The sequence below is a fragment of the Gambusia affinis genome, linkage group LG07 (assembly GCF_019740435.1).
Source record: "Gambusia affinis linkage group LG07, SWU_Gaff_1.0, whole genome shotgun sequence".
NCBI lineage: Eukaryota > Metazoa > Chordata > Actinopteri > Cyprinodontiformes > Poeciliidae > Gambusia > Gambusia affinis.
In genome coordinates this window covers 21,577,568-21,603,771 of record NC_057874.1, presented here as the reverse complement: position 1 = coordinate 21,603,771, position 26,204 = coordinate 21,577,568, and the positions used below count along the sequence as shown (strand labels likewise).

Genomic DNA, 26,204 nt, shown 5'->3' with positions numbered 1-26,204 from the left:
CTTTGGTTTAACGGCTTAAACCCAATGTGAGACCTCCATGTCCGAACCTCTAAACCTTCACAGAAATCCTCTCCACAGGGCTGGAGAACGCTAAAAATGCTAAAAATTGTTTTATGTCCCTGTTTGACACTAATCCAAACATAAGAAACTCGGGAGCCTCTACTTTTGGAGTAGGGATAAGGATTAATCAGACCGTAATTAAACAAATTTTTTTGTATAAAATAAATCACACCACATACAGCTTACCTTTGTATGATTAATTTTTATTAGCATTATCCAAACAAAATTACTAAAAAATATTCTGTAAAACAAAGCTGCGAAAGGTTTCAGTGTACAATGATAGTGTCTCAGATGATTCACCGTTGATGAATAAACATGTTGGCAAAAATACTTACTGGTATATTTTAGCAAATGCTTAGCTCATATATGAAAAAATGTTTTGTAATCAATTTACTTTGAATCTTGTGCTTTGTGTAAAGTAAGAAACAATCTCAGAGTTAAGAAGTATTTCCTCATTGTACCGTTTTATCATCATTTCACAAACATAAATCCCACTTTATCACTGATGCAGTGACCATGACAGCAGCACTAAACTGTTAAGACTACAAAACACTCAAACATGTTTTAGTAAGCCTATATTTCCTTACTGTTTTAAGTTTAGAAGAATATGATGAAAAATGAGATCAATTAGACATGACAGAAAGAACAGTTAAATAAGAAATCTTTTCAAAACTCCTTACATGGTCAAATGATGGAGATTCTGTATTTACTTTTTAGAAACCATGAATAGAAAAGTATATACTCTTTGTAAACAAACTACATGAAAGGTTGGCATGATTAGTCGACAGCCGTACAACTGAATTGATTAATTATGATACTGATTTCATAGCAAAGCACAGAACAATTAAAATTTGAAATCTATGACATGCTCCTGTTGTGTAAACAAAAAAAAAACAACCAAACAAAAAATCAGGTTAAATGAGTCAAAAATATCCTGCACATAATTGGAATTGTTGTATAAACTATATCATGTTAAAATATATAGTTTCATATAACTTCGGCTCAAAATATTTTTAAATTGAAATTCAAAAAATAACACTCTGACATCTTAAGTTGAATTGCATCTTTTCAGAGAGAAATTAAGACTTTTCAAAACAGCAAATGATGCCACAAAACTTTTAAAAAAATCCTATTGTGAAAATAAAATAGGTGAATCACATTATAGGAACCTTTCAAAACTTAAGACTTGGAGTGTGTCCTGAAGATACAAATTTGTATAAAGTCAGTCTGAAAAGTGTTGTGTAGCTTTGATTTGACAAGTTTTTTCCTTTCACACTTGCACTAAATAAACTGTGTGAAGACAGCTGAGAATAATCTTCTCACAGCTTCTTCTGTGATACAAAAAAAAATGTCAGTTTTTTTTTTCCTGATTATTTTCTTCAGTCAAAAGCCTGTGTTTTTATATTAGATTATATCAATGAAGGTAGCATGAACAGAAAATGTGTCTGTAGGTCTGATTGCAAAAAGACAAAAAAAGTGAACTAAAGTCACCCTAATTCTCAGGCACTATCCACATTTCACTACTATGACATTTTTCCATTTTCTCCATGCACACTTCTGCCCAGCCAGCTGTCTGCCACCTGGCTGTTACAGACCTGTGACTCCGCCTAATGGTCGCAGAAGCCAGGCATGGGGAACGGCCTGGCAAAAGCCTCCACCCGGTGTCGCAGATCTGCAATGCGCGCCACTGTCTCTGGGTCCTGGAGGAGGAAGTTTTTGAAGTCCTGGAGCTTTGCTGGAGTAGAAAACAGCAAAATATTATGATTTAGTTGCTTCTTTTTGTCTTTCCACCAGCTGGAAAATTGTCTCCCCACATCCAGCTTTCTGATTTATCTCACTAACACACACATAAATATGTTCACAGCAACCACTGAGTTACAGAGTTAATTTACCTCTTTTCAAACAGCCTTACCTGTCTTTTTCTTGACATCCAAAGCGATCTTAAATCCCTCATCCATAAACTCGACAACCTGCACAAAGTCATCTTCTTTGAACTGTCTGGAAGTCAGAGCTGGAGCGCCTACGACCAAAAATAAAATCTAATTACTTACAGCTTCTTTCATACTTTTGTAATAGACGTTCTTTTTGTCTCTCAGCTATGCAGACTATGGTGAAAATAAGCTTTTTGAATTGTCAATTAATCTGAACACTATGTCAGTGTGTCAAAATAACAAATTAAGACAGTTGATGCGATTCTACTGTGAAAATTGTTCAAAGCATAAAGTAATATCTGCAAAACATTGCACTGCAGCTCAAAGATTGTGCCTTTAACAATACTTTCCAGGAAAAAGTTTTTTTGCTTGTGAGCACATATTTGTGTGTTTCAGAAAGAAATGCTTCTTAGCAGTTTGGTGGAAAATCTCATTAAAACAGAAGATCCGGAAGTATGTCACTTTCTCTACTATCAGTCCAAACAATAAAAAATAAGTGCTTCCTGTTTTTATGTTTTATTTGTGTATTAAAAAATAACCTTGACTAGATATGGAAGTGAAAAGCCCAATGAAAAGTTTGAGGAATTTTTATAAACTTTTTCAACTTGTGTACAGTAGATGAAGTTCAGAAAGGCTTAATAATCCATCAGGAGTGCTTTTTAACCAGAAGATACTTTATATACCTTGTGGTTAAAATGTTATATGATCATAAAAATCTTTAACCTATAAATACTCAGGTGTTTTAGAAGCACTGACCACAAATCTGAGTGGATCAATTTTTCTTTTATCAGTAGATCAAAAACTGAAGAACCTGATTGTTCTTCCTACTTTTTAAAACGGTATAAAACATTATTTTTGTAAACTAATAAGACAGAATATGTTGGTTTATCTTTTTCTAATCAAGGCTTCTGATCATAAACTGAGATACGACAAGCCTTTTATTTTACTGTATTGTGAAAGCGATCCTCACCCAGCCTGAGGCCTCCAGGGGTCAATGCGCTCTTGTCTCCAGGACACGTGTTCTTATTGGCCGTGATCGACACGAGCTCCAGCACTCTTTCAGCTCGAGCGCCGTCAATGCCTTTTGGCCGTAGGTCCACCAGAACCAGGTGGTTGTCAGTTCCACCTGAAACATTTTAATCCAACATATCATAGACAGCTGTATGACTAAATCTAATCACATTCCTTCTCAGAAATGCTTTTAAACCAATTGCTTTCCTCATTATTTTTACCTTTAAATGAAAAATATCCACATGCAGCCTTCAAAAACCGACCTCAAGATGTTTTAATTAACGCTCGCCTTGTACGAAACATCTGACAGATGCTACAGAACTAAATGTTCCCACTTGACATGTAGTGTGCAGAGAAACTTATCTAATCAAAGTGATAAATGAATAGTTTATATATCTGAATAGCTTCCACAACCTCAGTTGCCACTAATCTTCCCAGACTCCACACCCAGCAGATATATCATAAACAGATGCATCAACTTGCTGTGAACCTCCAGGAAGAAAGAGCAGGACTGGAAACTTAAAAATCCAACTTATCACAGTTATCAAAAAGGTGCCATTAAATAAACGTAAGTATTCTTTACCAAATCAGATACAAGTTGAGGCAGGATAGAGGGAGTTCATTCCATACAGACTAGATGCAGACATGCTTCAAATACCTGGACTTAGGGTTGCATCCTACATATCTTCAGTCTAATTTGACAAAATTATTGTTTAGATTAATTTTAAAAACATGTTATAAACCATACTTTATTAGTATTTTCATGTTATTTGTTTTACATTAGCTTAAGATATATTCTTTAAAGTAGCCAAGGTTGAAAACTGTTCAAAAGTGCTTTTTGAGTATTAATTCTATGAATTTCTTAGGTTCATAGATGTTTCTCTTTTGCCATGATCTATTTTAAACAGTTTAAACACTGTAAACTCAGTTTTTTTTTTCATTTTATTTTAAAGCTATATTGTTATAAAAAACTTTTGCATTTAGTAATCTTGTTCATTTTGGTCTTCTGAAACCTGGTCATATACAGTTTGCATGTACAATTACTTGACTTTTTAGAATACAAGAGAATTAATTACTACAATGGGGTTATTAAACATATTACACATTAATTATAGTGCAGGTGGCATATTTCAACAAAGGCTTGTTGTACCTCAGTTGAGGCTAATGTACAGGGACTTAGAGAAGGCTGGCAGTGCATCTCTAACATAGCATGGTACGTGCAAATACAGCATTAGAAAACTTCAGAAATCAGACTGCACATTTATGTTCCTCAAACAAACTTGGGAAAAAATATAGTCACTGTGACATTAGATTGAGCTAATTTGATGAGCGAATGCTGAATCCTTCAACATGTTATGTGTACATCTCTGAAGCTCTGTGATTAAAGGTTTATTTATATGCCTGTAAATACATGTCCAATTATCTATCGAAGTTGAATGACTTTATTCTGCTTGTTCGACAAGCTTTCGAAATGATCCACAATTAAATCACTAACAGTTAAATGTCAAAAAGAAACCACACACCCGTTTTTTAAAGCACGTTAGTAAAAGCTGCCTCCAGCTTAGTTAGTTATTGCAATAAACAATAATGTTGTTTTGAGAACATTTTCAAGTAATATAATGGTAATGCATAGTAGTGCAAGAACACATTCTCAAAGATCAATAAACATTACATCCAAATGAACATTTAACACTGGAAAAATAAACAAAACCACAGATACAACAAATAAAAAAAAATAATGATAGTCTTCTAAATTATTAACGAACAAAAAAAAAGACTAGTTGAGAGAAATGCACCAGAATGAAGACCATTTATTCTAGAAAGAGAGAGAAATGAGAAAAACCATAAATCATGCAAATGTAAATTATTGAACTTGGCCTTTAATTTATTGCTTTTTTGTGACAGGGATATTCACAACAATAGCTTTGTTGTGGAACTGCCTCCACATTTCTAATGATGAGTTTCAGCAAGCTTAGTACTGTTTAGGTCTGCAACTACCAATTATTACAGTAATTGTTTATTATTTAGACAAAAAATTGGCATATTCCGTAAATCTTTCATTTTTTTTCCAAATTTGTTTTTACACAGTATTAGAAATACATTAAGATACATAAATAAGCAAACAATTCATTTTTTAAATAAAAAAAAAATAAATTTCTTATTTTAAAAAGGATCACCTTAAAGAGATTTTTTATTTATGTTAGCTTGTTTGTGCAGCATTTGAACCGGATGAAGCTCCCATCAGTCATCCAGGTCTTGGTAATCTGGAGAGTTGCTTTAGTTTATTACTCAAGAAAATGTTTTCTACAACTAATAAGAACCTAAGTGCATAAATGCAATTAAGAAGCTTTCTCAGTTGCCATGTTTAATACTACAGTTTGAGGCTTTATTATGCCCTAAAGATTCATAAGTCAGATCTTATTATGGACTAAAGAAAGCTGTCTAGTTACTGCAGAACATCATCCTCAAAATAAGAAAACCATTGAATATCTTTGTTTTATTTAATTCCATCATTTAATTTATCAGACTTTTTTCCATTTTGTTAATCAATCCAACACATTGAGGCAGTGATGGATTAGACCCCAGTTAATGTAAAATATATTCATGTTGTACCAAGACCTTCAGCTGGTAGCTTTTGGCAAACTGAATTATATTTTGATTTTAGCAACAGAAAATCTTTTTCTATTTATTTTTCTTACATGACGAAAGGAATTACATGCTGCAGTGTAAGCACAAAACAGGCCCATTTTATAGAAAAAAAAGTATCAACTTAGGGCAATAGATCAAAAAGGAGCTGAGGCCAGCATATTAAATGCTAAGCAAGAGTCAAGCATTTGTTCACAATCACAGAGCGAACACGTTCATCAGATTTGATTTTTCTGACTGACAAGGCAGCCTTATTGGCATTAGTCCATTTACACATCATGAATTTAAATGCACCTTTGTTTTTTCCTCCTGCTGTGTAATTTGCATCTTTGTGACAGGGGGTTCTCATGAGTTTGTTTCAGCACTGTTAGATGAATCAGTGTCTTATCTGCAGGTTAAAAAAAAGTCAAGTGTAAAACATGCATGATTACCTGATACCAGAGTGTAGCCTTTGCTGAGAAGAGCTGCAGCCATAGCCTTTGCATTCTTTAGTACCTGGGCTATATACTCCCTGAACATAGGAGACTGAGCCTGGACACACAAACAACAGAGAAACAGTGGGATTAACCTTAGAGAACTGTGATGCCAAGACCAAGTATTTTACTGTCTTTACTAGCACTGAAGACAGTGTTAAAATTTATACAGTTAACAATAAAAAAAATAGGAGAGGATAAACAGAAAAAATTATTAAATCACTTTGCAAGAACATAGATCAACAAGATGCAGATTTACTCTTTTCTGGTAGATAGCAGCAATAACAGGTCTGCTTTCCATACACATCAAAACTTTGTATTCACATTTCCATTAAGCATTTTTTGTTAAACTGACCTGTTTAAGAGCCACTGCTACTCCAGCAATGGCGTGGTTGTGAGGTCCACCCTGCAGGGAGGGAAATACTGCGAAGTTGATTTTGTCTTCCAGGTCGTACATGATTTCTTTTCCTTTCTTGTCCACTGATTGGACGCCCTTACGGTAAAAGATAAGGCCAGCCCTAAACAGAACAAAGTCATTCCCCAATAAAACATTGTTGCAATTACAAATTTACAGTTGAAAACACTCAACTCTGAACGTTATTCTTGATTTAATGATTTGTTATTTTCTATGAGCAATGTGAACATTTCCTCACACACTTTTTTTTAGGTTGTTACAACAGCAAATGTCAATGTCTTTCACATATATGTAGTTTAATAGACCAAAAATAGTGTAGAATGTAGTGGAAAGAAAATAATGAATGGTTTTGTGTCTTATTTTAAAAATAAGACACAAATAAAGAAATAAAAAATGTAGAAAAACAAGCGTAATAGAGAAACAAGGTGGTGGAAAAATCATCATGCTGTCGGAATACTTTTATTCTCTATTGGATGGAGGTAAATGAAAGATAATCCTGGAAGAAAACCAAAATATACAGACACAGCATAGTTTACTGTGTCTGTATCTGAGCCTTTCAATCAAATGGTTAGATCAAAGCACATTTAGAAACTGGTCAAAGAAAACCTAACATCACTTTCTTCTACTTCATAATTGTATGTTACATTGGAATATCAAATTCAAACACATCAAAGTTTGTGCTTGTAACATGATAAAATGTAAAAAAAGGTTCTTGGGGTAGGAATCTTTATGCTTTATGGAACAATAAGTGTCGTTACCTGGATCCTCTGAGGGACTTGTGTGTGGTGGAAGTGACCAGGTCAGCATGTTCAAACGGTGAAGCGACAGCCTTTGCAGCTACCAGGCCACTAATATGAGCCATGTCCGCGAGCAAGTAGGCATTAATATCTGTACATAGCTGTGAGGAGAGGGATGGAATAAACAAACGTTTAAATGTAAAAATTTTTGGTATAGTAAATTATTATTAAAACAAAGAAATTGCTTTAACATCTAACTTAATTATTTGTAAATAAAGGGTAAAGCGTACTTTGTTCAGCTGCCTTTGTTGAAAGTTACATTAAGGAAGCAGAGTCTCAGCTGTTCTGCATTAGCATTTTCTCTGCATGATTAAGATTTGATAACTACCTCTACATCTGCAAACGTTACCCATCTTCTCAGAGGCAAGATATTTCAAGATGTGTAATTATACTCTCATTGGCAGTCCTAAGAGGCCTGAAATATGAAGGCAACATTCAATAAATCTATGCTTTCACTTGCCAACATTTATTGAAAAAGACACAAATAATAAATAGCTTGGTAAAATGTAAATGAATCTCTGGCATGGGATCAGAACAGTAAACTGCATTACAATTAATATGCACCATAATAACATTCCCTTCCTTTAATACATAAACTGGATGTATGTTTGATGGAAAAAAGCAGGGGCAAAGAGTGTCAGAACGCCAACAGTGGAGAAAAATGAAGGCAGCATGACTGTCAAAGTCTAGTGGTTGATAAAAACACAGCAATGGTAGAACACTCCATCTGATGGTGCTATCTAAAGTAGAGCTCTGCCACAAAGGCAACCAGTCATGGAGTGAATAAAGTAAATTAGCTGGTTGGTATAACAAAAACAGATAAAGGGTCCCCTTGTGCACCATCAAAGAGGACAGTGAAGTGTGTGTTTAAAAGTTGCTGCTGTGAGGCAACAGAGGATGAAAGCATCGGTATGTGCATGAAAAGTGTTTTGAAATGTTTTTTCACAAAATATCTGAAAAATGAGGGCTACTGGATTTAGAGCTATGCAATTTCTAGAGCTGAATAGAAGTTAGTAAAAATGTGTTTGGAAGAAAGTCTGGCAGGGTCTGACCTATTGTTACAGCAGGATCAGTTAGACATCTGAATGAAAAAGGTTGACTAAGTTTTACATTAAAGGACAAAGCTGCTCTAAACTCCTCAACACAGCGAGTGGTGGAGCAAACAGGTAGAGTGAAAGAAAGGCGAGGTTTGAATATTAGTGAGCTCAGTTCACCCTCTTGATGCGGGCATAGTCAATGAGGCGAGCGTAGGCGCTGGTGCCAGCGATGATGAGCCTGGGCCGGAACAGCTTGGCTGTTATTTCCATCTGCTCATAGTCTATGAGTCCCGTTGCAGGCTGCGTAAAAACAGACAGGTTGAGAGGAGAGAAAAGAAATTTTGAAAGAAGAAGAAGTAGGGGAGGAATATCAGAATATAAAAGGGAGCATAAGGGTCAGAAGGGGAAAAAAAGAGAAAATGAGAGGATGGAAAAAAAAAAAACCTGTTAGATATTTGAAGATCAAGAGCGGACATATCAACACGGAGAAGAGATTTTTCCATTTGAAGCTCATTTGAAGCAGCTGCAATTGAAGTACTTTGGGCACTTTTAAAAGAGGAAGGAATGTATCTAAGGAAGACATTTACACCAATCATATCATGCAGGAAGATGGAGCAATTGCAGTAATGCACCACTACTTATCCTAATTCAGCCTTTCAGGGGCCTCCTAAACTGGTGAGATGAGGCTGAACGGATCATGCTGGTTTTAAGATTCCCCCCACTCCTTTTCAATAAACTGGGCAATTTAAGAAACATGGTAGTTAATCTGTTTCGCTCAGGACGGAGTTAAAGGAGACATGAACTGACCAGCCTGTCTGCGTCCTTAACCTACAGCTTTACCCATCTAATCTTCCTCCCAGCTTTGGAGGAGAGACAACAAAGGACAGCTGAATGAAGCAGAAAAACAAAGTGGGAGACAGACACATTGGAGAAGAAGGGAGTAGGAGACAAGAAAAAAAGAAAACAGAAAAGAGGAGAGAAAGCTTTATTTAGACAACCTGATAATCTCCCATCTCAAGAGCACATCTATGGATGCCCTCCTCACTCCATCAACCTGCTCATTGTGAGGACAGAACCAGTGGAGCTGGCCAGCCTGTCGATTTCCCATTATCTCTCTCGCAGAGGGGTCCTGCCTGCCCATACATCAGCAGGTCTGGACAAGCAGAGCCTCATCGCCATCCATCAGCTGCTACCAACACTACCATACAATCACGATCCCTCGGTAGAAAATACATTAAACATTCTGAGGAGTGATCATATCTGTGGGATATAAATCCTGTTACATTTCGGGGACACAGATTTTTACAGATAACAATTTAAGTCAACAAGTAAATAAATGTTTTAAATCAAGGATTCCTCCACATCTGTTGTTCTTACAATTATAGGCTTTACTTTCCAGAGTTCACAGTTATTTACGTTTGTTGTAAAATATAAAACATGCAGATTGGCAGCTCACCAATTTGTAGCAACTATTTTTACACTTGTTGGGCTTTAAATATAAAATTCAGAGCGAGAAGGAACAACAAGGAAGGAAGACAGGACAAAAAGGAGGGTGCATAAGAAAGAAGGAAGGCAAGAAGGGAGGATACACAAGAAAAGAGGGAGTGAGGACACAAATGAAGGAAAAGTGCAAGGACAAATACAAGGGATGAATTGTAGGAAGGAAAGGAAGAAAGAAAGTATAAAGGAAAGAATTCCTTGGACATTAAAATGATGGGAATAGTCTGGAAATATTTTTTTTTCACAATTTTTCCACCCTTCATTAAAGTAAATTTCCAATGAAATGACATTCACAGACTTTACCTGCATGTCTTTTTTTTCTTGAATTTCCCCACTATTCTTCTATTTTATTTACTTGTCAAGAAGGCAAAGGTAACTTTATTTATATAGAACATTTTCAGCAACAAGGCAATTCAAAGTGCTGAAACAAATTAGGAAGGGTAAAAACAGGTATTAGAAAACTAAAACTACTTCCAGACTTTGCAATAAACCATGGTCTTAATCATTAACAGCTGCTGCACAATCTGGCCAAATATGAGTGGTGACAGCAGGTCAGAGCAACAAGTGAGGCTCTCCCAGGACCGCGATAAGATCAGCCAAAGGTTTCAGTGTGACACACACTCTTCCTTCTGCCAAAACTCACTGTCGGGGCACAATAAGTGGACAACGCTTTGTGATGAACAGCTGTTTTGCTAGTTGCGCATTATACATTAAGTTTGTATAATATTATAGTAGGTGCCAAGAGATTATGCAATATCAAAGTGTCATAATGTTCATAATTAAAGTGAAGTCATTTAGACTTGTGAACTAGATGTTGTTATAAACAAAATAGACTAGGGTGTGTGGTTTAAATATTTTTTTTTTACATACATTCAAATCAGTCCAACACATCATCACTTCTTGTGCTTACTGAGCTGGTCAGTCTCCACAACATTACCTTTGTGCTCACACATTTGTTTCACAAGTACTTTTTAGTTTATTGTAACTTTATTAAATGGTTGCACAGCTTTTGTTTATTGTAAATCTCAATTATGCACATATGTTTAAGTGGCTTAATGCTTTTATAGGAACATGTCTAATAGTTCCCATTATAAGAGCAGTTATGGAAATCCAATTAAGTGTTGGATTTCCATACTGTGCAAGCATTGCAAATTGGCAGGGATCAAAATAGTGCTAATACGTAAATGCAAGAAATACATAAATGCTTTATGCTTATATAAAACAAAAACTTGGAAGATGTTATCATTTTTAAAGCCTGGAAGTGCTACTGACAGTTTTTTATAACTTCAGAGTAGAAGCAGGTGAAAAGGCTTCAGGACAGCGACTGAAAAAAAGACAGCTGTGCTGTCAAGGTTTCTGTTAAGCAGAAAAAGATTCTAAATTAACAAATTTGAAGAAATTTGAAAATTCTGTTTTTGAAATGTGTAAAATTTTAGCTGCATTAAAATTTTTTAAATCACATCAGTCTTATCTTTCTTTGGTGTGTTTTGAAGTGTATGCTGGAGGCATCTGCTTACGTTTAGCTTGTAAGGCATGGACTCAAAGAAGATTGATGTTGCAGAGATCCTCTTCACATCTGACATGTAGCCATGGGTCAGACTGCAGAAAAAAATATTTTTTAATGTGGAACTCTGACAACTTTATGCAATAACAATAAATTGCTTTAATAATAGAAAGTACATAAAAAAGAAGGAATGAACGATGCTGTTGGTTATTCAAGCCTCAAAGTGACACACTAGTTTTGGTCAATAAAGAAACTGGGGCAGCTTTGAAAAGAAAGAGAATAAGAACAAGAAAAGCCCCAAAGGGGGAGAACAGAATAAAAAGCAGCAGTTGATACTGACTGTCCACCATCGGGCAGGTCCAGGCCCATGATGCGGTCATGCGGCTTGAGTACAGCTGTGTAGGCAGCAAAGTTAGCAGGAGAACCCGAGTATGGCTGGACGTTGACGCCCCACTTCTCTGGGTCCAGGTCAAAGGCCTCCAAAGCTCGCTTCTGACACAGAAGCTCGATTTGGTCAACCACTTCTGCTCCACCGTAGTATCTAAGGCCAAAGCAAAAGAAGCAGGAAAAAATAGAATTGTCAAAAAGAAGAAGAACAAACAACATGTACTCAACCGGCAAATCTTTATTTGGCCTTAATATTTCAACAGTCAAAACATGAAAGAGACACTTTTTTTGGTCCTTAGGAGGCAAGAAGCAGTATTTTTCAGAGAGTAATTGCTATGAAAAGTCAGAAGTTTATGTCTGTTGCTGTAAAACACTGAGTTGATATCCTCAGTGCAGTTTCTCTTTTCTGTGCAACAAATGCAGCAAGGGCAAAAATTTTGTTTTTATATGTTAACATGCAACTCATCAGAATTTGCTACTTTTGCAGTAATTGAAGTAACTTTACATAAGTTATAAAGATTATGCAACTGAAATAGCTTATGGCTTTAAAATCAAATGTATTCTCCTGTTTCGTAAGGGAAGCTTCTTCTTCTCCCTCTGGACATCAGGATTTGTAAAACTACAAATACAAACACTCACTTGATGATGCTGGTAGGAGATAATGTTACAAGAAAGTTTCAGATTTTAATTCTTAAACTACTATCAATCAGCTTGATGAAAGTTGATGCTAGAAGCAATTAATAAACAACTGTGAAATTTAAGACTTTAAATGAAGCAGAAGCTCTGTGATGTGACAATATCTCTCTCATTGCAGATCAAAATGACATTTCCCCAGCTAATTAAAACTGGTTAAATAATATGGTTTAGATATTGTGCTGCAAACAATAAGCATTCCTGCTCTACAACTAGAAGTTAACATATCACTAAGATATAGGACAATATATAAGTTTCAGAAAGCATCTCTCAAGTTTATAATTTTTCATTTTTATCAGTAATAGGAGTCAGAGGATATAATTTGCTTTAAGAGCACAGTTCATTGGAAACACTTGCAACAAACAACCGCCAAGAGAATAGGGGTTTTAAATAATAAGTTCTGAGGGGTTAAAGGTTCAGGAAAAAACTACCATAATATGCAAAACATTTGTTACCTTATTCCTTCATCTTAATTCAGACTTGCAAGTTTGTTTCCATCATCATTACCCTACTGTTAAAATAGTCCATTACATTCAGAATCTATCAGGATCAGCAAAATTGGTTGCTTCTTGACTTCATACAACTCCTGATGTATGAAGTAAGTAATCAAGTAAAGTGCACTGAAAACCCAGCAAAAGTGCATATTAATTTGCATGAATTGGGTTGTTATACAACACATGACATCAAGATCCGTGTCATCAAAATGTTTTATCACTTCAAAAGCATTAATCAAAAATGGAATCATTAGTTGAAAAAAAGCTTCTCCCATCTCTGACCCAAATGTGTTACAACGAACTGAAGGTATTTCAGGCTGAAAATATTGAAAACGTTTCAGCGGAATTGCAGATGAAAAAGAGACTGACTGCCGCAGCACAAACCTTTAAAAAGAATCGGATTATGTTTTGTTTCATTACACTAAAGTGTAAAACAGCAGAGAGGACAAATGTGGGCCAAGGGTTCAAAACTAAAACCAAATACAATAGAAAGGAGACTTATAAGGCTTTTATTTAAGACATCAAACAATGAGTGTTTCACAGTACTAAGCTTTAATTTTATTGCTGATATGTGAATTATTCAAACAGAATAATCAATTTTAAAAATTATCACACTAAAATAAATGAAAACAATTAGAAATGACTGTAAATACATCCAATGTTCCCCATTGGGAATCTTCGTCAGCAGCCTAGGGGTGGTGGATTAGTAAAATGATTAGGGTGTGCAACACGCAGAACCCAGCATAAATCTGTATGCATGCATGCATTTCTTTATTTTTGTACATCTGCAGCAAATGTCCCAAAGCCCAAAGTATCAGCACTGTTAATAAGCTGAGGTGTGGCTGAATAAACACTCACCTCCTCCCTGGGTAGCCTTCGGAATATTTGTTGTTCAGACATGAGCCCTGAGCTTCCAGAGCTGCTCGGCTGCAGAAATTCTGTGATGACAACACACACATACACACCCTCAGATCAATGACATGAGAGGATAGAAGGGACAAGGATGGCAAATTAAAGTCTGTTAAGTGATAGTGAGAAATCCCCCTTTGGCTAGAAGCAATCATTACAGTATCGAACCTGTGGTCGGCCATAGACTAACACTCAACACTTCTGTGTGTTTCTCTCTACACTGCTGGAGGACACACAATAATGTGATAAGTGTTAGTACACATGTTGATGTATATTCATGTGGCCCATTTTATATCCTCTGTTTAAATGTGCTTTCATAGATACAGTATTGTTAGTATGTTCAGCTGAAAAATTGGTACAAAGCTCTGACATACGTGAAAGACTCCATCCTTAAGTTAAATAACATCTCAGATTTGGACTAAAACCTGAGCTGTTAATTCTTTTTATCATGCCTCACATGTCATTCACATTTCATGAAATGCAAATGATTGTTGTGCAATCACAGTAAAAGACAAACAGTAGTGAAATGATAAGACTTTGGTCCTTATCAGGTACCTTATATTTGTACAGTCAATAGATGGAATAAACAACTAAACTTATCTCTGAGTAAACATCAAATACCCTGACATCCAGCTTAGGTTTTCCAGTTTAATCTCTGCAGCAAAGCTAGTGTATTTTATAACACTGGTCTGCAATACAGTGCTTTGCAAAAATTTGTCTTTTCAGCAGATACAGGGACGTTGATGTGAAAAATGGATGGAGCAGGACAACAAGCAAAAAACCTTATTTAAGGGTTGAGAGGTTTACTTCACACAGGACAACAATCCCAAACATACAATAGTTTAGATTTGAAAGATATTCCTATTTTAGAATGGCCCAGTTAAAGTCCAGACCTAAATCCATTTGAGGACGTATAGAGTTAAAGGATGCTTGACATTCAATCCGGCTGAGTTTTAACTTCTTTTCTAACAAAGTCCTCTTGATGCTGGTAGATCCATAATCAAATTACTTGCACCTGAAAATGCAGAAAAAAAATTGTTGAGTTTGGAGGCTCAACACAAATGCACGGGAAACCTTTTTTTGTAAAATAAAATGTAAAAAAAACAAACAACCAAAGAACAAAAGATTTCAAATCAAGTATTATGCATCACACAAAATCCTAGTGAAATACAATGCTAGTGTTTCTTTAGTGTAAAATGCCAAAAAGTTAATTGGCTATAAATTAGGGTTGCTTGACATTTGAAAATCTTGCAACATTGATATTGTTAAATATTGTGATGATTGTAACAATTGTAGTGATTATGTTTTCCTTTCTTTCATGCCCACCAGTGTGGTGCAACCCTTTGTAACCTTTATTATTTCTGATATGACTGTGTGTGTCAAGTTTGGGCATCTACGGCAATGAGACTCCATCCAATAACAGTAATTTAAAAATGAATATTGCAACATTTTCCAGATTCAGCGTGAATACTCTTTAAACTGTACAGTCTGTCTAGGTAGACCTAGAAAAATGCGTTCCCCACCCTCCACTTTGATTTGGTGGTGCTGGTGTATCATTTGTGAGTGCTTATGGTAATGCTTATCAGAGGAGGAAAGAGGAGATCAAGGAAGATAACAGCTCCAGAAACAGCTTTCTGTTGCACCCGTCTGTCATGCCAATAAATGTGCATGTATTAGCAAAGGAAAAGCAGTCGCTTTGAGGTGTGTGTGTTGGGTGTCTGGGTTGGTAACGTGTGTCAAAGTGTATGTCTTTTCTTTCAAGGTGTGTCTGCCTGACTGTTGCTCTGACGAGCCATGCAGAGTGAGTTAGAGAGGAAGCAGGATGAAGAGCTCAGCTTTATCTCACACTAGAGCGGTCAGGCTTTGTGCTGAGAAGAGGCTGATATACTCCACTGAACAACTACTGTGGCAAAAAAGAAACAAGGGAAGAGAGAAAGAACAACAGAAGATAAAACACTGCTCTTCTGAATAGTAACATTCTCCATTTCACACTATAAGGCTCTGGAATAAAAACAAAAAGAATGACCAATTTTGGCTCTAAGGAGTATTCAGATATTCCATCTTATAATGAGTAAAGCTTTCTCTAAGCATTTTTCTATAAAAAGATTTTATTTAATAGCTATACAGCCTGCCAATGAGTTTCTAACATTCCTTGGTTCTTCTTAGACTTTGTGTGAAGTGTTACGTCATCGTTCGCTTTAGAAACCAGGTCTCTCGCAATTAAAATAAAATTGGACATGAGGTGCAGGAGAATTGGGCAAAGTGTTGTGATTTGGCACAATGAACTGAGAAAACATTGAGTGAGTAAAAAAAAAATTTTGGACTGGTCCAAAGAAGAAAAATTCAGGAAAAGTATAAACAAAATGGGATAGCTATGAATTGGAACCACAGTTAGACAAAAACTCTGAATGTCATTCAAAATTTAAAGATTAAAAGGGCCACTGTTTCACAACCAGGTTCATCACTCTCTGGCAGGAGTTTCTACAGAATCTAAATGAAAGAGTGGAATAACTTCAGCTATCTGACTGTGCTGGTCTGAATTAAAATAAAATTACACTGAAGTGAATTTGAAAAATGTAATCCAGAGAATAAACACATCTTGTGTGGAATATATATGTAGTAAATATGGGTTTATAAAAAGAGATTAAATAATCGATATGAAAAATTGCATTCACCAAATGCAGTCTACTACACAGAGTGTTCAGACACGCCTTTCTGCCGTTTGCACTAGTGATGGAAGCTGGAAGTGACGTCGATGTAGCACAGCAGTACAGTGACTATAAATTTGAAGCATAAATATTTAATTCTGTGAGTGACTTACAACTGTACCTGATAGTTTGAAACGCTCAGGAGAGTCTACTGTGGAGGGAATGTACCAGCTAAAGTGAAAAATTTGTACTGGTGAGTTTGTTGCTCTGCTAGCTTTTGTGTCAGCGTGCCAAATTATTGAACTGAAGCTTCTGTTTGGTACAGGTCAAGAGAAAAGAAAAGAATATCTAGGTTTGCACTTCAGAACAGAAAAATTGTAATCATTACCTCTCCAGGGGGTGCATATGAGTAGGATGATAATGTGTTTAGAGTGAACCACATTTCCATAGGAAATACATAAACTTAATGCAAACAGATCAGGTCACAATGAGAGCAACATTTATGGTGAAAATAAAAATATATTAGACTGGAGATTTATGTCATTGACACAGTAAGAGTTTTATGTCTTAAAAATGTTCAACTCATCATTTATCATATCTAGGCATTCTTAATCTCCAGATTACAACAGTTAAATCCTAAATCAGATAAAAGAACATAACTTCTTGCTTCCTCCACCACTAATTTTTTCTAAAGTTGTTCTAAAGCTGCTCTGCTGAACTGAAATATGTTTTCACAGTACAGGTTAGGAATTTTTACATACGTTTTTTGAATATTCAAGGTATTTAAATAGTTGGATCCTATCATCCATATTCCCTGGTTGCCTTCCAAAAGCTGCAGTGTGGAAAATAACTTTTTTTGTTTGTTACTGTACTAAATAGGACAAACAACAGTTTAAAATTTGAAACAGATTATCTATAGTAAAAGTAGCAGTTAAATTAGTTTTTCATTTCTAATACCTATATACTTTGTAGTAAAAAATACAATTGAACACAATTTTAGTTTGCTTGGCACCTAAACTAAACCCAGCTTACAAACCAGATGTCCAGTTGAAAACTCTAATTTCAGACAAACAGACCAAATAACTGAAGTTGTAATTTCTCCACTACTGCATGAGTTTCTCTGGTAATCAGTGGTTTTCTCTTACTAACTCAAAAACAAAATTAGTGAGTTAAACAAAAGATTTGATGTGGTAAGTCATCTAAAAATAAATTAGTGTGAAAAGGCCTTTATTTAATACAAATTCAGTTTTTATCTTCCAAATATTAGAATAAAGAGCAGGAGCATAAACATTTTTTCCTGATTCAGTTTATCTTTTTTTCCCCCCATACTCAGAAAGTAATAAAAAAAATGCCAAATACATTTTAAAACTGCATAAAGATGATCATAACCATAAACAAAAAGATGAAAATGATTAATTCTCACTGTGGATTTTTAAATACCTCAGACGCAATGAGCTCCAAACCACGGCACTGTCTGTCCTTCTCCTTCTGCAGCAGAGCCCACATTTCTGGGTCGTCCTCAGCCAGACTCTCCTGTCCGGTCCAGGATCCATCTTCATCCACCGTTCGGGTGGCTGCATGGGACTGCTGGAACCGTACACTGAGACGAATGGAGGGCCGATGGCACAAGGGCTGGGGGCAGGAACAGAACGAGGATGACCAAACTAACACAGATGGAAAATGTTTAAATTGAAGTGTGTCAGTTTTAGAAACATTTTCTGAAACTGGATTATTGGGCTGAAAGTAGGTTGTGGTTTATAAATTATAGAAGTATTTTTTGTTGGGGGGGGGATACTTCTGTTATCAGTTTCAGTGAACATTTTTAACCATTTTAAGGGATGCAGGCAAGTTACACAAAACATAATGTCTCGGACTTGAATACTTCACATTTGAAAGCAAGAGCCAGATTTTTTTTTTTTTATAATAATTTTCTTTTTCAAGACTTTTTCTCAGCTCATTTTCTCTTTGACTTCAATGCACAGTCTGGTAACAATTAGAAGATTGTGTTTGCACGATATCAATAATCAGCACAGTTATTCAATTATGCTCCCATCAGCAGTTCTACAAACTGAGCGACTGACTTTTACTGCCTCAATGTACCAGAAGGGATGTATAGAGAGAACAGATTCAGCACTTCCTGCTTATCTAATCTGGACTAGGGCTGGCAAGTTCTGCTGCTGCCGCTGGAATGCCGGATCACACAAGAGTGCAGAGACTAAAAATTTAACGGGTCCTTTTTAAAATATGAATCCTCCCACTGGGTTGAATTCTGCCTCAACTCCTCAGTTTTTTATCCACATACTGCTTGGACAGCCAAAAAACTTTCAAGCAGACAAAAAGACAACGGTTTACATAAATAATAATTTTTTAAAAAGTGGTGCTTTGTAAGAGAATGCATTGGGGGTTAAATTAAACCCATGATTGGTTGATTACATGCAGAATAAACTGGCTTCTTCCTGACATTTAATCAACAACTTGATTATAACTGTGCTTTGATCAATCGCTCCACATCTAACCTGTAGTTATCATCTGTCCAGGTGGGCTAGGGTGTGAGGGACAGCCTCCCTTTAATAGCACCATTAAAAAGCAATTAACACAATGCTCAGGACCAACTAAAGACATTCATTTAACAAGAGCAATTATCCTCTACTCAAATGCAGCAAAATGTTGAGGGCATTTTACCTTTCAAAGAGGCCTTTTTCTACATGTAAGGTGTGAAAAGAACAACAAAAAAAAACTATTTTCAAGAAAGGAAAGGTTGAATAGTGCAAGATAGGAGAGGGACTACAGTGGAGATGCATTGAGAAGTCGTCCTTTGATTAGAATTTGCAACTTTTCAACTTGATTGGCCTGACCAGTGGTCCCTTTGTGGAAATCTAAAGAAATCTAATCCAATCCGCAATAACTAAGTGCGGAAAGAATGAAATGCAAAGAATTGAGGTCAGCAGCCTAGAGTGTGGAAGCCTTTTTTTCTTTAAGAAAAACAAACTCAAATGTTAATTACCAGGATGAATTCAAGGTTTAAAAATGTAGCCTGAGGAAGCACAAAGATGTGAGAAGCTTATTTACAAGAAACTGAATTTTCTACAATATATTTAGATACATTTGTGACTTATTCAGGCTGTAAAAGAGTGAGAGAGAGCACAACTTAAATTTTGTGCTTTAAGATTCATTATTCGGAAAGTACGGCGCAGGTGTTCAAACCAGAAAATCACAGATTACAAAACAAACTCCTGTGCTGCCGTGAGGAGTGGTTCTACCAATGTTAGACAAAGTAATAGCTAAAATAAGATTAAAGACAATTACAAATCTGAAAGATAAAAAAAAAAAAATCCTATTAGGGCTACGCACTAGTTGTCACTACATCAGTGTGCACAAGATTAATATCAGAAATGTTAGCCAATAGATATTGGGTAATATTTCAAATATTTCAGCACTGTTACCAGTAAGACTTTCAACAGCTTGGACATGGATATATACTGTAGCATATATCCATGGACTAATAGCCTGACTGTCTATGAACTTTAGCATAACCGAGATGCTAGAGGTCATAAGGTGTGCAGGAAACATGCATAACAACAGGAAGAGGAAATGTGGATTTATTGCAACAGATGTTTGTGCAATATCTGCCAATAAAATTGCCATCCCATAATGTTCTAATACTGTTTAGTGCAGAAATAGCTAATCAGAATCAGGTTTTAATATGGATTTTATAGAGAAACTAGAATAGGCCAGAATCTACACAAGATCAAATAACATTATTGTCAAGTTAATTACCAATTTTAAACAAAGTCTAGCCTGGCATTCCTTCGCGGGTGGCAGTGGCAATCTTAGAAAAGAAAGATGTTTTGAAAAGAAAAGTAAAGTTGCCTCTGAGGATCTACAGCTCACAATGAAATCCGAGGGGTCATTAAATCCTGACAGAAACTCTCACTTGCTCTCTTGCATTTCCACTGGGGCAAACCAAAGCAATGAAAGTCAATGCCTGAAATGACCCCAAAATAAGCCAATGATGCATCCATTATCTGGAAGACAAGGGTCCCTCTGCTTGTTGTAAGCTTCTTTCTTCCCCCTTTCTCATCCTCCTGTCCCCATCCTGTCAGCTGGAGCTGCTAAATAAACTCAAGCATGTAATACACAAATGGTGCCCTTATTAGGCACCAAAATAAAATAGCTCTGGGCTTCTACAGACAGCTCACAGGTTGTCCCTGTGATCCGCCTCTCTTCTGCTTCCTTTCTCTGCACTGATGATTACAGAAGATTAATTAATAAACACAAGATAAAGTGATCCAAGAAAAGTGAGAGCCAGCATGCAAGCACCAAATATGTCACAGTGGGACTATTTTTAGACAACAGATTACACTGTTGTTTGAAGGTGAACTCTGCAGAGAAAAAAGGGTTGAATAGACCACATTGACCTGGATGCTAATAACAGGATAACAAACCTCATCTCTGTGATGACCAGAACGTATTTGTTGCTTTTCTTGTCAAATGTGTGTGAAAAGAATAGTGCCAATAATTATGAAAGCAGAAGAAAGGAAATCATTTAATTAATCCCAGCTTTGTATTATTGTTCGTCCATTTTCTGCCAGCTCCTGAGGCAAGTCAATTTTACAGATGACTGCTGTCCTTCAGCGGCTATACCAAAACAACAATCAACCCCGCAACACAAGATAAACAAACGGGACTATAGTGGTGGAACGGTAAAAAAAAATTGAAAAACGAAGAAGATATGTAAGAAAGGAGAGAAGAAGTGTCAACAGGGCAGAAATCCATCAGTCTGACACATTGATGTCCCTTTCACTGACTAATAGTCCGACTGTCTGTTACAAATTGCCCTGGGTGACACCAGCCTGAGAAATCTGGATGGGGTGGAGAGGCACAAAGGAACAGAGGCTCAGCCCAGGCTGACTGCTTTCAGATCAAAGGCTGGGCATGCTTTCAGAAACTTCTTAGTCAATAAAAAAAGCCCAAAATTAGGCCTTGCAGATTTTGATTTAAATGTTTCAATTTTATAAACATTTTCTCCTGACTTAAAGTAATCAAGTTTCAGAGTATCCTCAGTCCTAAAATCTGTGGATGAACCTAAAGACTAGGGTGATGGCAAGGAGCTAGGACTGTTGTAAAAGAATATTTCAGTACTAGAGTACTCTATAGAATATTTTTACGATTATCCGAGGAATCGATCTCTCTCGACGCGATTCTGATGCCACAAAAGCTATTGTACTCCAACCATTGCACTGCAAAATTCAATAATTCTTATTTCTCCCCCAAACCCTTACCCTGTTGTGAAGCTGCTAGCACTTCACAACAACTCATAGGCACAAGGAAAAGCGCTGCCCACCACACACACACACACACACACACAAAAAATCATCTGGCTGGAAACGGTGTGCTACATAATAAAACATAATTTAGCGAAGCTTCGAGTCAGATAAATTTTCCTCAAGGAATTTTAATGATCAAGGTACTCAAATCTTTTGAAGAATCGTTTCAGCCCTACAAGGAGCTCATCACCAAAGATAAGTCATCAAAATACAGAAAATGTATGCAAAAAGCATGCTTTCATGAGAAGGGTAAAAATCTTTGGACAAAACATTTTCCTTTACATTTATACGTCTTTAAGATTCAACCCCATCTCATATTGGCTGAATAAAAACATTTATTAATCTGAATCTGCTAAAGATATAAATAATTTTGGGTGTGCTGTGGTGGCGTAGGGGATAGCGCGACCCACATTTGGAGGCCTTGAGTCCTCGACGCGGCCATCGCGGGTTCGATTCCAGGACTTGGCGACATTTGCCGCATGTCTTCCCTCCTTTCTCTCCCCCTTTCCTGTCAGCTTACTGTCATATAAGGGACACTAGAGCCCACAAAAGACCCCCTGGTGGGCAAAAAAAAATATATATATATATATATATATATATATAAATAATTTTGGTCTTAACTGTAGAGATAAAGAAAAATTTTAAAAGGAAAATACAAATAAAACATCTGGGTTGCTTGCCCTTAGTCCAACACTCAAAAGAATGGGATATTGGGATATTGAATACAGCAACAATGTGAGGTAATTAAAGAACCCCGTTTTCTTGACCACCTCCATTCAATTTTAAACATGTATGTTGCACAAGTTGCTATTCTACTACAATGAGATATTTGGACTGTAGTTATTATTGGTTATCATGTTCTAAGAGTGAGAAATTAATGCTTTGCATGCCAAGAATATATTTAAACTGTTTGAAACACACTGAAACAGCTAATGGTGCCCAAGATGCAGAAGGTCAGAGAGCACACTGAAAGAATAATAATAATGACAGATGACAAATGAAGCGATGTGAAAAATGTCATAGTGTCATTGCAATATTCAAGAGGATATTTACATTGTATGATTTTCTAATATCACACAAGGTACAATGAACATTGTACCTTAGTACTTCAGTACTCTGTCACCACGACCCATCACATGTGGGAATGTGTGGCAATTGGACTGCATTTCGATTGTGTGATAATACCAGCATTTGGGAGATTCAAGGTACAGTCTAAATGCTGTAGGGATGCAGCACATGTTGGTAATGTTATATAAAAATAAATATAAGCAGGACTGATGGCTCTAAAGGTCCAGGAGGCAACTTTTATAAAAAAATATATTTTACATATTTGCTAAAACTGCAACTATGTCCCGATAGCATAATGCAAAACAGATAATCTGTGGTAAAAACAAAACACGTATGAAGGACCTGTATCATTGAAGTTATATTTTCAAGACCACAAATGACCTATGATGAATTCTGCTGCTGTCCTTCTGAAAATCAGATGTCTACCATAGCTACGGACTGAAAAACTCTCACTAATGTGTGTCCCATGAGGACACGACTAAGACAGCACAAATGTACAAATATCTTGTGTCTGTCAGAATTTACTTAACTAATTTCCAACAACAGGAAAAGCATGCATGCATGTGACTGCATGCATGTGAACTGACAGAAGTCTTTAATAAGAAATGCACTGAAAAGTAGTGACTTGTAAAAGTAGGGCTGAGTACATGCCACAAAAATTTGGCTGAAACTTGTCACAGACTGTTTCTGAGTAAATATGTGAAATTTGCCATATTTCATAAATGGGTTGTGTGATCCAAAATTAGAGTTAATCAGCTAACTTTTATGACATTTTTAACTAAATTCCAAGCTTCTCACTAAACTGAAAATGAGAGAATATCTCCACACACTAAAAAGGAAAAGAGTTTGTCATTTTAAGAAAAAACAACATATATTAAAAGCAAATAACCTTATAATATGCAATTTACTATGCTGATGGAGTAAGAATAGCTCAGTTGTGTATTTTGAGAAGCTAATGTAAGGAAGCGTGAAGTGTTGAAGTTAAAAAGTTAGACAGAGTCATAAATTAATGCATAAAGAACTATATTTGTCCATTCCATTTGCATATTTTTGAAAAGATGTTGTGAAAGTTTTGCATAAACCAGTCAGAGAGATGTTGAAGAATTCCAAATTATAGTCTTAATTTATTACAAAAAACCATTACTGTCTCGGTGTGACAGTGGGGACAGCTGTCACAGTAGAACATTCAACATATGATTGCACTGCACTGACAGCTACTCATACCAACATTGCTAATTTTAGTTAATACAAGTTAAGAAGTTGCTGACAACTACTTCCAATGCTGAACACTAAACCTTTATGTACTGCTTAACAATATCAAAGCAGCATGTCAGGAAGTCAATCATTTCTCTGCTTTGAGAGAACATGTTAAGCTCTATTGCACTTTCAATAGTGCTGGAACAGAACCAGTCATATCTGGTTTTAACATTACAGTCAGTCCAACTTTACATTAAAGTTATCAGAAACTGACATTTGTAAGTTAATAAACCCCATTCTTGTTTAAACAAGGATGTGTGGTACATGTTAAAAAATGTAGAAGAAACAACAGTAAACAAATAACTAACCCACCAACTCCATTTGCACAGATAAGTCAACAAAAAGTTAAAATGAGGGAATACATATATTTAAAGAAATACTGAGAAATACAAAATAAATTTGTTAAATTTGTACTTTTGTTAAGACATGAAAGTTTCACTAAAATATGTCACAACTAAAGACCTGATTCAACATAGTGAGTTCAGTCAAAGATGTGACTTGAGCAAGAATAACTTTATTCAAACTGGGAAAGTTTTGTTGTATTGCAAAGTCTTAAATAGTGTGACTCAGAAATTGAATCATATCCTTGTGTGCATTTCACAACTTTAATTACAAACATATTCACATACTTTTTAAAAAAGGAAAACATACATAATTAATAAAGCATTTTATACAGAACATTTTAAAACAGTTCTCAATTAAGAATAAATAACCATAAGTTTCATCCAAGGTGGATCTTCTGGGCTTTAAACGTCTTTCCAAATGAAATTTGGAGCAGGTCAGCTAAAACTTTTGTTGTTTTATCTGTTCATAGTAAATGCAAGAGGCAACAGCTTATCTCTTCTTAGTCTGTTAAAAACGCATGGCTACACCCCCAGCCCTGAGCACAATAAATGTACCCTCCCTTTAACTTAATTCAAAAGCTTGGGAGAACTTACGAAAAGATAAATAAAATGTAGAACACTTGCATCCACCTTGGAAGTGTACCCTTGGTCTAAATACAATTTTCTTTGACAGTCTAGTAGATTTCACTACAAATGCAATCTAAAAACAAACTCGCTGATGTGTAGAAATGCATAAAAATAAGATAAAAATAAAAATAAGATATAACAGCTATTCTACCTAGAAACAGCTATCTGATTTGTTCGCCATTAGACTATTAACGAATAACAAGGACTGTTTCTGAATTATGTATTTAGGTTCTTGCAGTTTCCCCTCATGATGACACAAGGCAGTGGAGGTTGCATCATTAGAGATTCAGGAGTAACTAGTAAGCATTGCAACTAGAAAAGCTAACCTACTAGCCCATCTGACAGAAAGCAAATGCCAATGTATAAAAAGTAGCTACAGAGAAGGCCAGATGAGACAGCTAGCTGTGTACTGCTACACGCGATAATTTTTAAAGCAGTAACTGTAAACCCTGTTTGCCATAAGGTGTTCTACTTATACCCCTTGACTCCAAGTTAGTAATGATCCACGCTGACTGCAGCTAGCTAACAGGACTTCTGTGCAAAATCGCTAGCTTAGTTACACAACAGAAAACACCGAGGTGGAAAACGTGACAAACAAGAATATTTTAGAGAATAATAGTTACCCGTGTGAGCTGCTTGAAAGCGAATGACAGCATGTTTACACCTGTGAGACTGGTGGGTAAAGCGATGCAACAAGCAAACCTGACACAGACCCAACAGGGAGCTTCAAGCTGTCTGCAATGGCTGGTTACTCTCCTTCCACCGAAAGGGTCGATGGGTATTGTAGGCAGTCAAACAAAAATGACATAATTATCCATTCTAGGCGTGTAATGTAGTCAGTTACCTCTCCAAAATATTTAATATTTTTGATATGTTGATATTTTATTAATTTTACTACATTTTAATAGCATGAAATGCAGTTTTATGATTTAACACAGACATAAATATTAAGGCCTTTGAAGAGAGAAAACAAAAGGTTATACAATGTTAGAAATTAAGCTATTTAAAGCAGGGTTCTCAAACTTAATTCCTCAAGGGTCAGTGTCCTACAGCTTTATGATGTCTCTCTGCTTCAT

The 26,204-nt window shown here is 36.0% G+C and overlaps 1 protein-coding gene across 1 annotated transcript; it reads right to left on the bottom strand.

Annotated features, from left to right (window-relative positions):
- Positions 1 to 242: 242 nt before the first annotated feature.
- shmt2 (serine hydroxymethyltransferase 2 (mitochondrial)) lies at positions 243 to 25,905 on the bottom strand. Its single transcript, XM_044121344.1, has 12 exons — positions 25,752 to 25,905; positions 17,946 to 18,137; positions 13,807 to 13,886; positions 11,715 to 11,915; positions 11,388 to 11,469; positions 8,548 to 8,670; positions 7,295 to 7,434; positions 6,477 to 6,639; positions 6,080 to 6,179; positions 2,962 to 3,117; positions 1,973 to 2,080; positions 243 to 1,795 (listed from the first exon to the last, which is right to left on the bottom strand). Exons 1-12 carry the CDS (start codon positions 25,782 to 25,784, stop codon positions 1,668 to 1,670), a joined length of 1,506 nt encoding a protein of 501 aa, XP_043977279.1. The 5' UTR covers positions 25,785 to 25,905; the 3' UTR covers positions 243 to 1,667.
- Between the last annotated feature and the right edge of the window lie 299 nt (positions 25,906 to 26,204).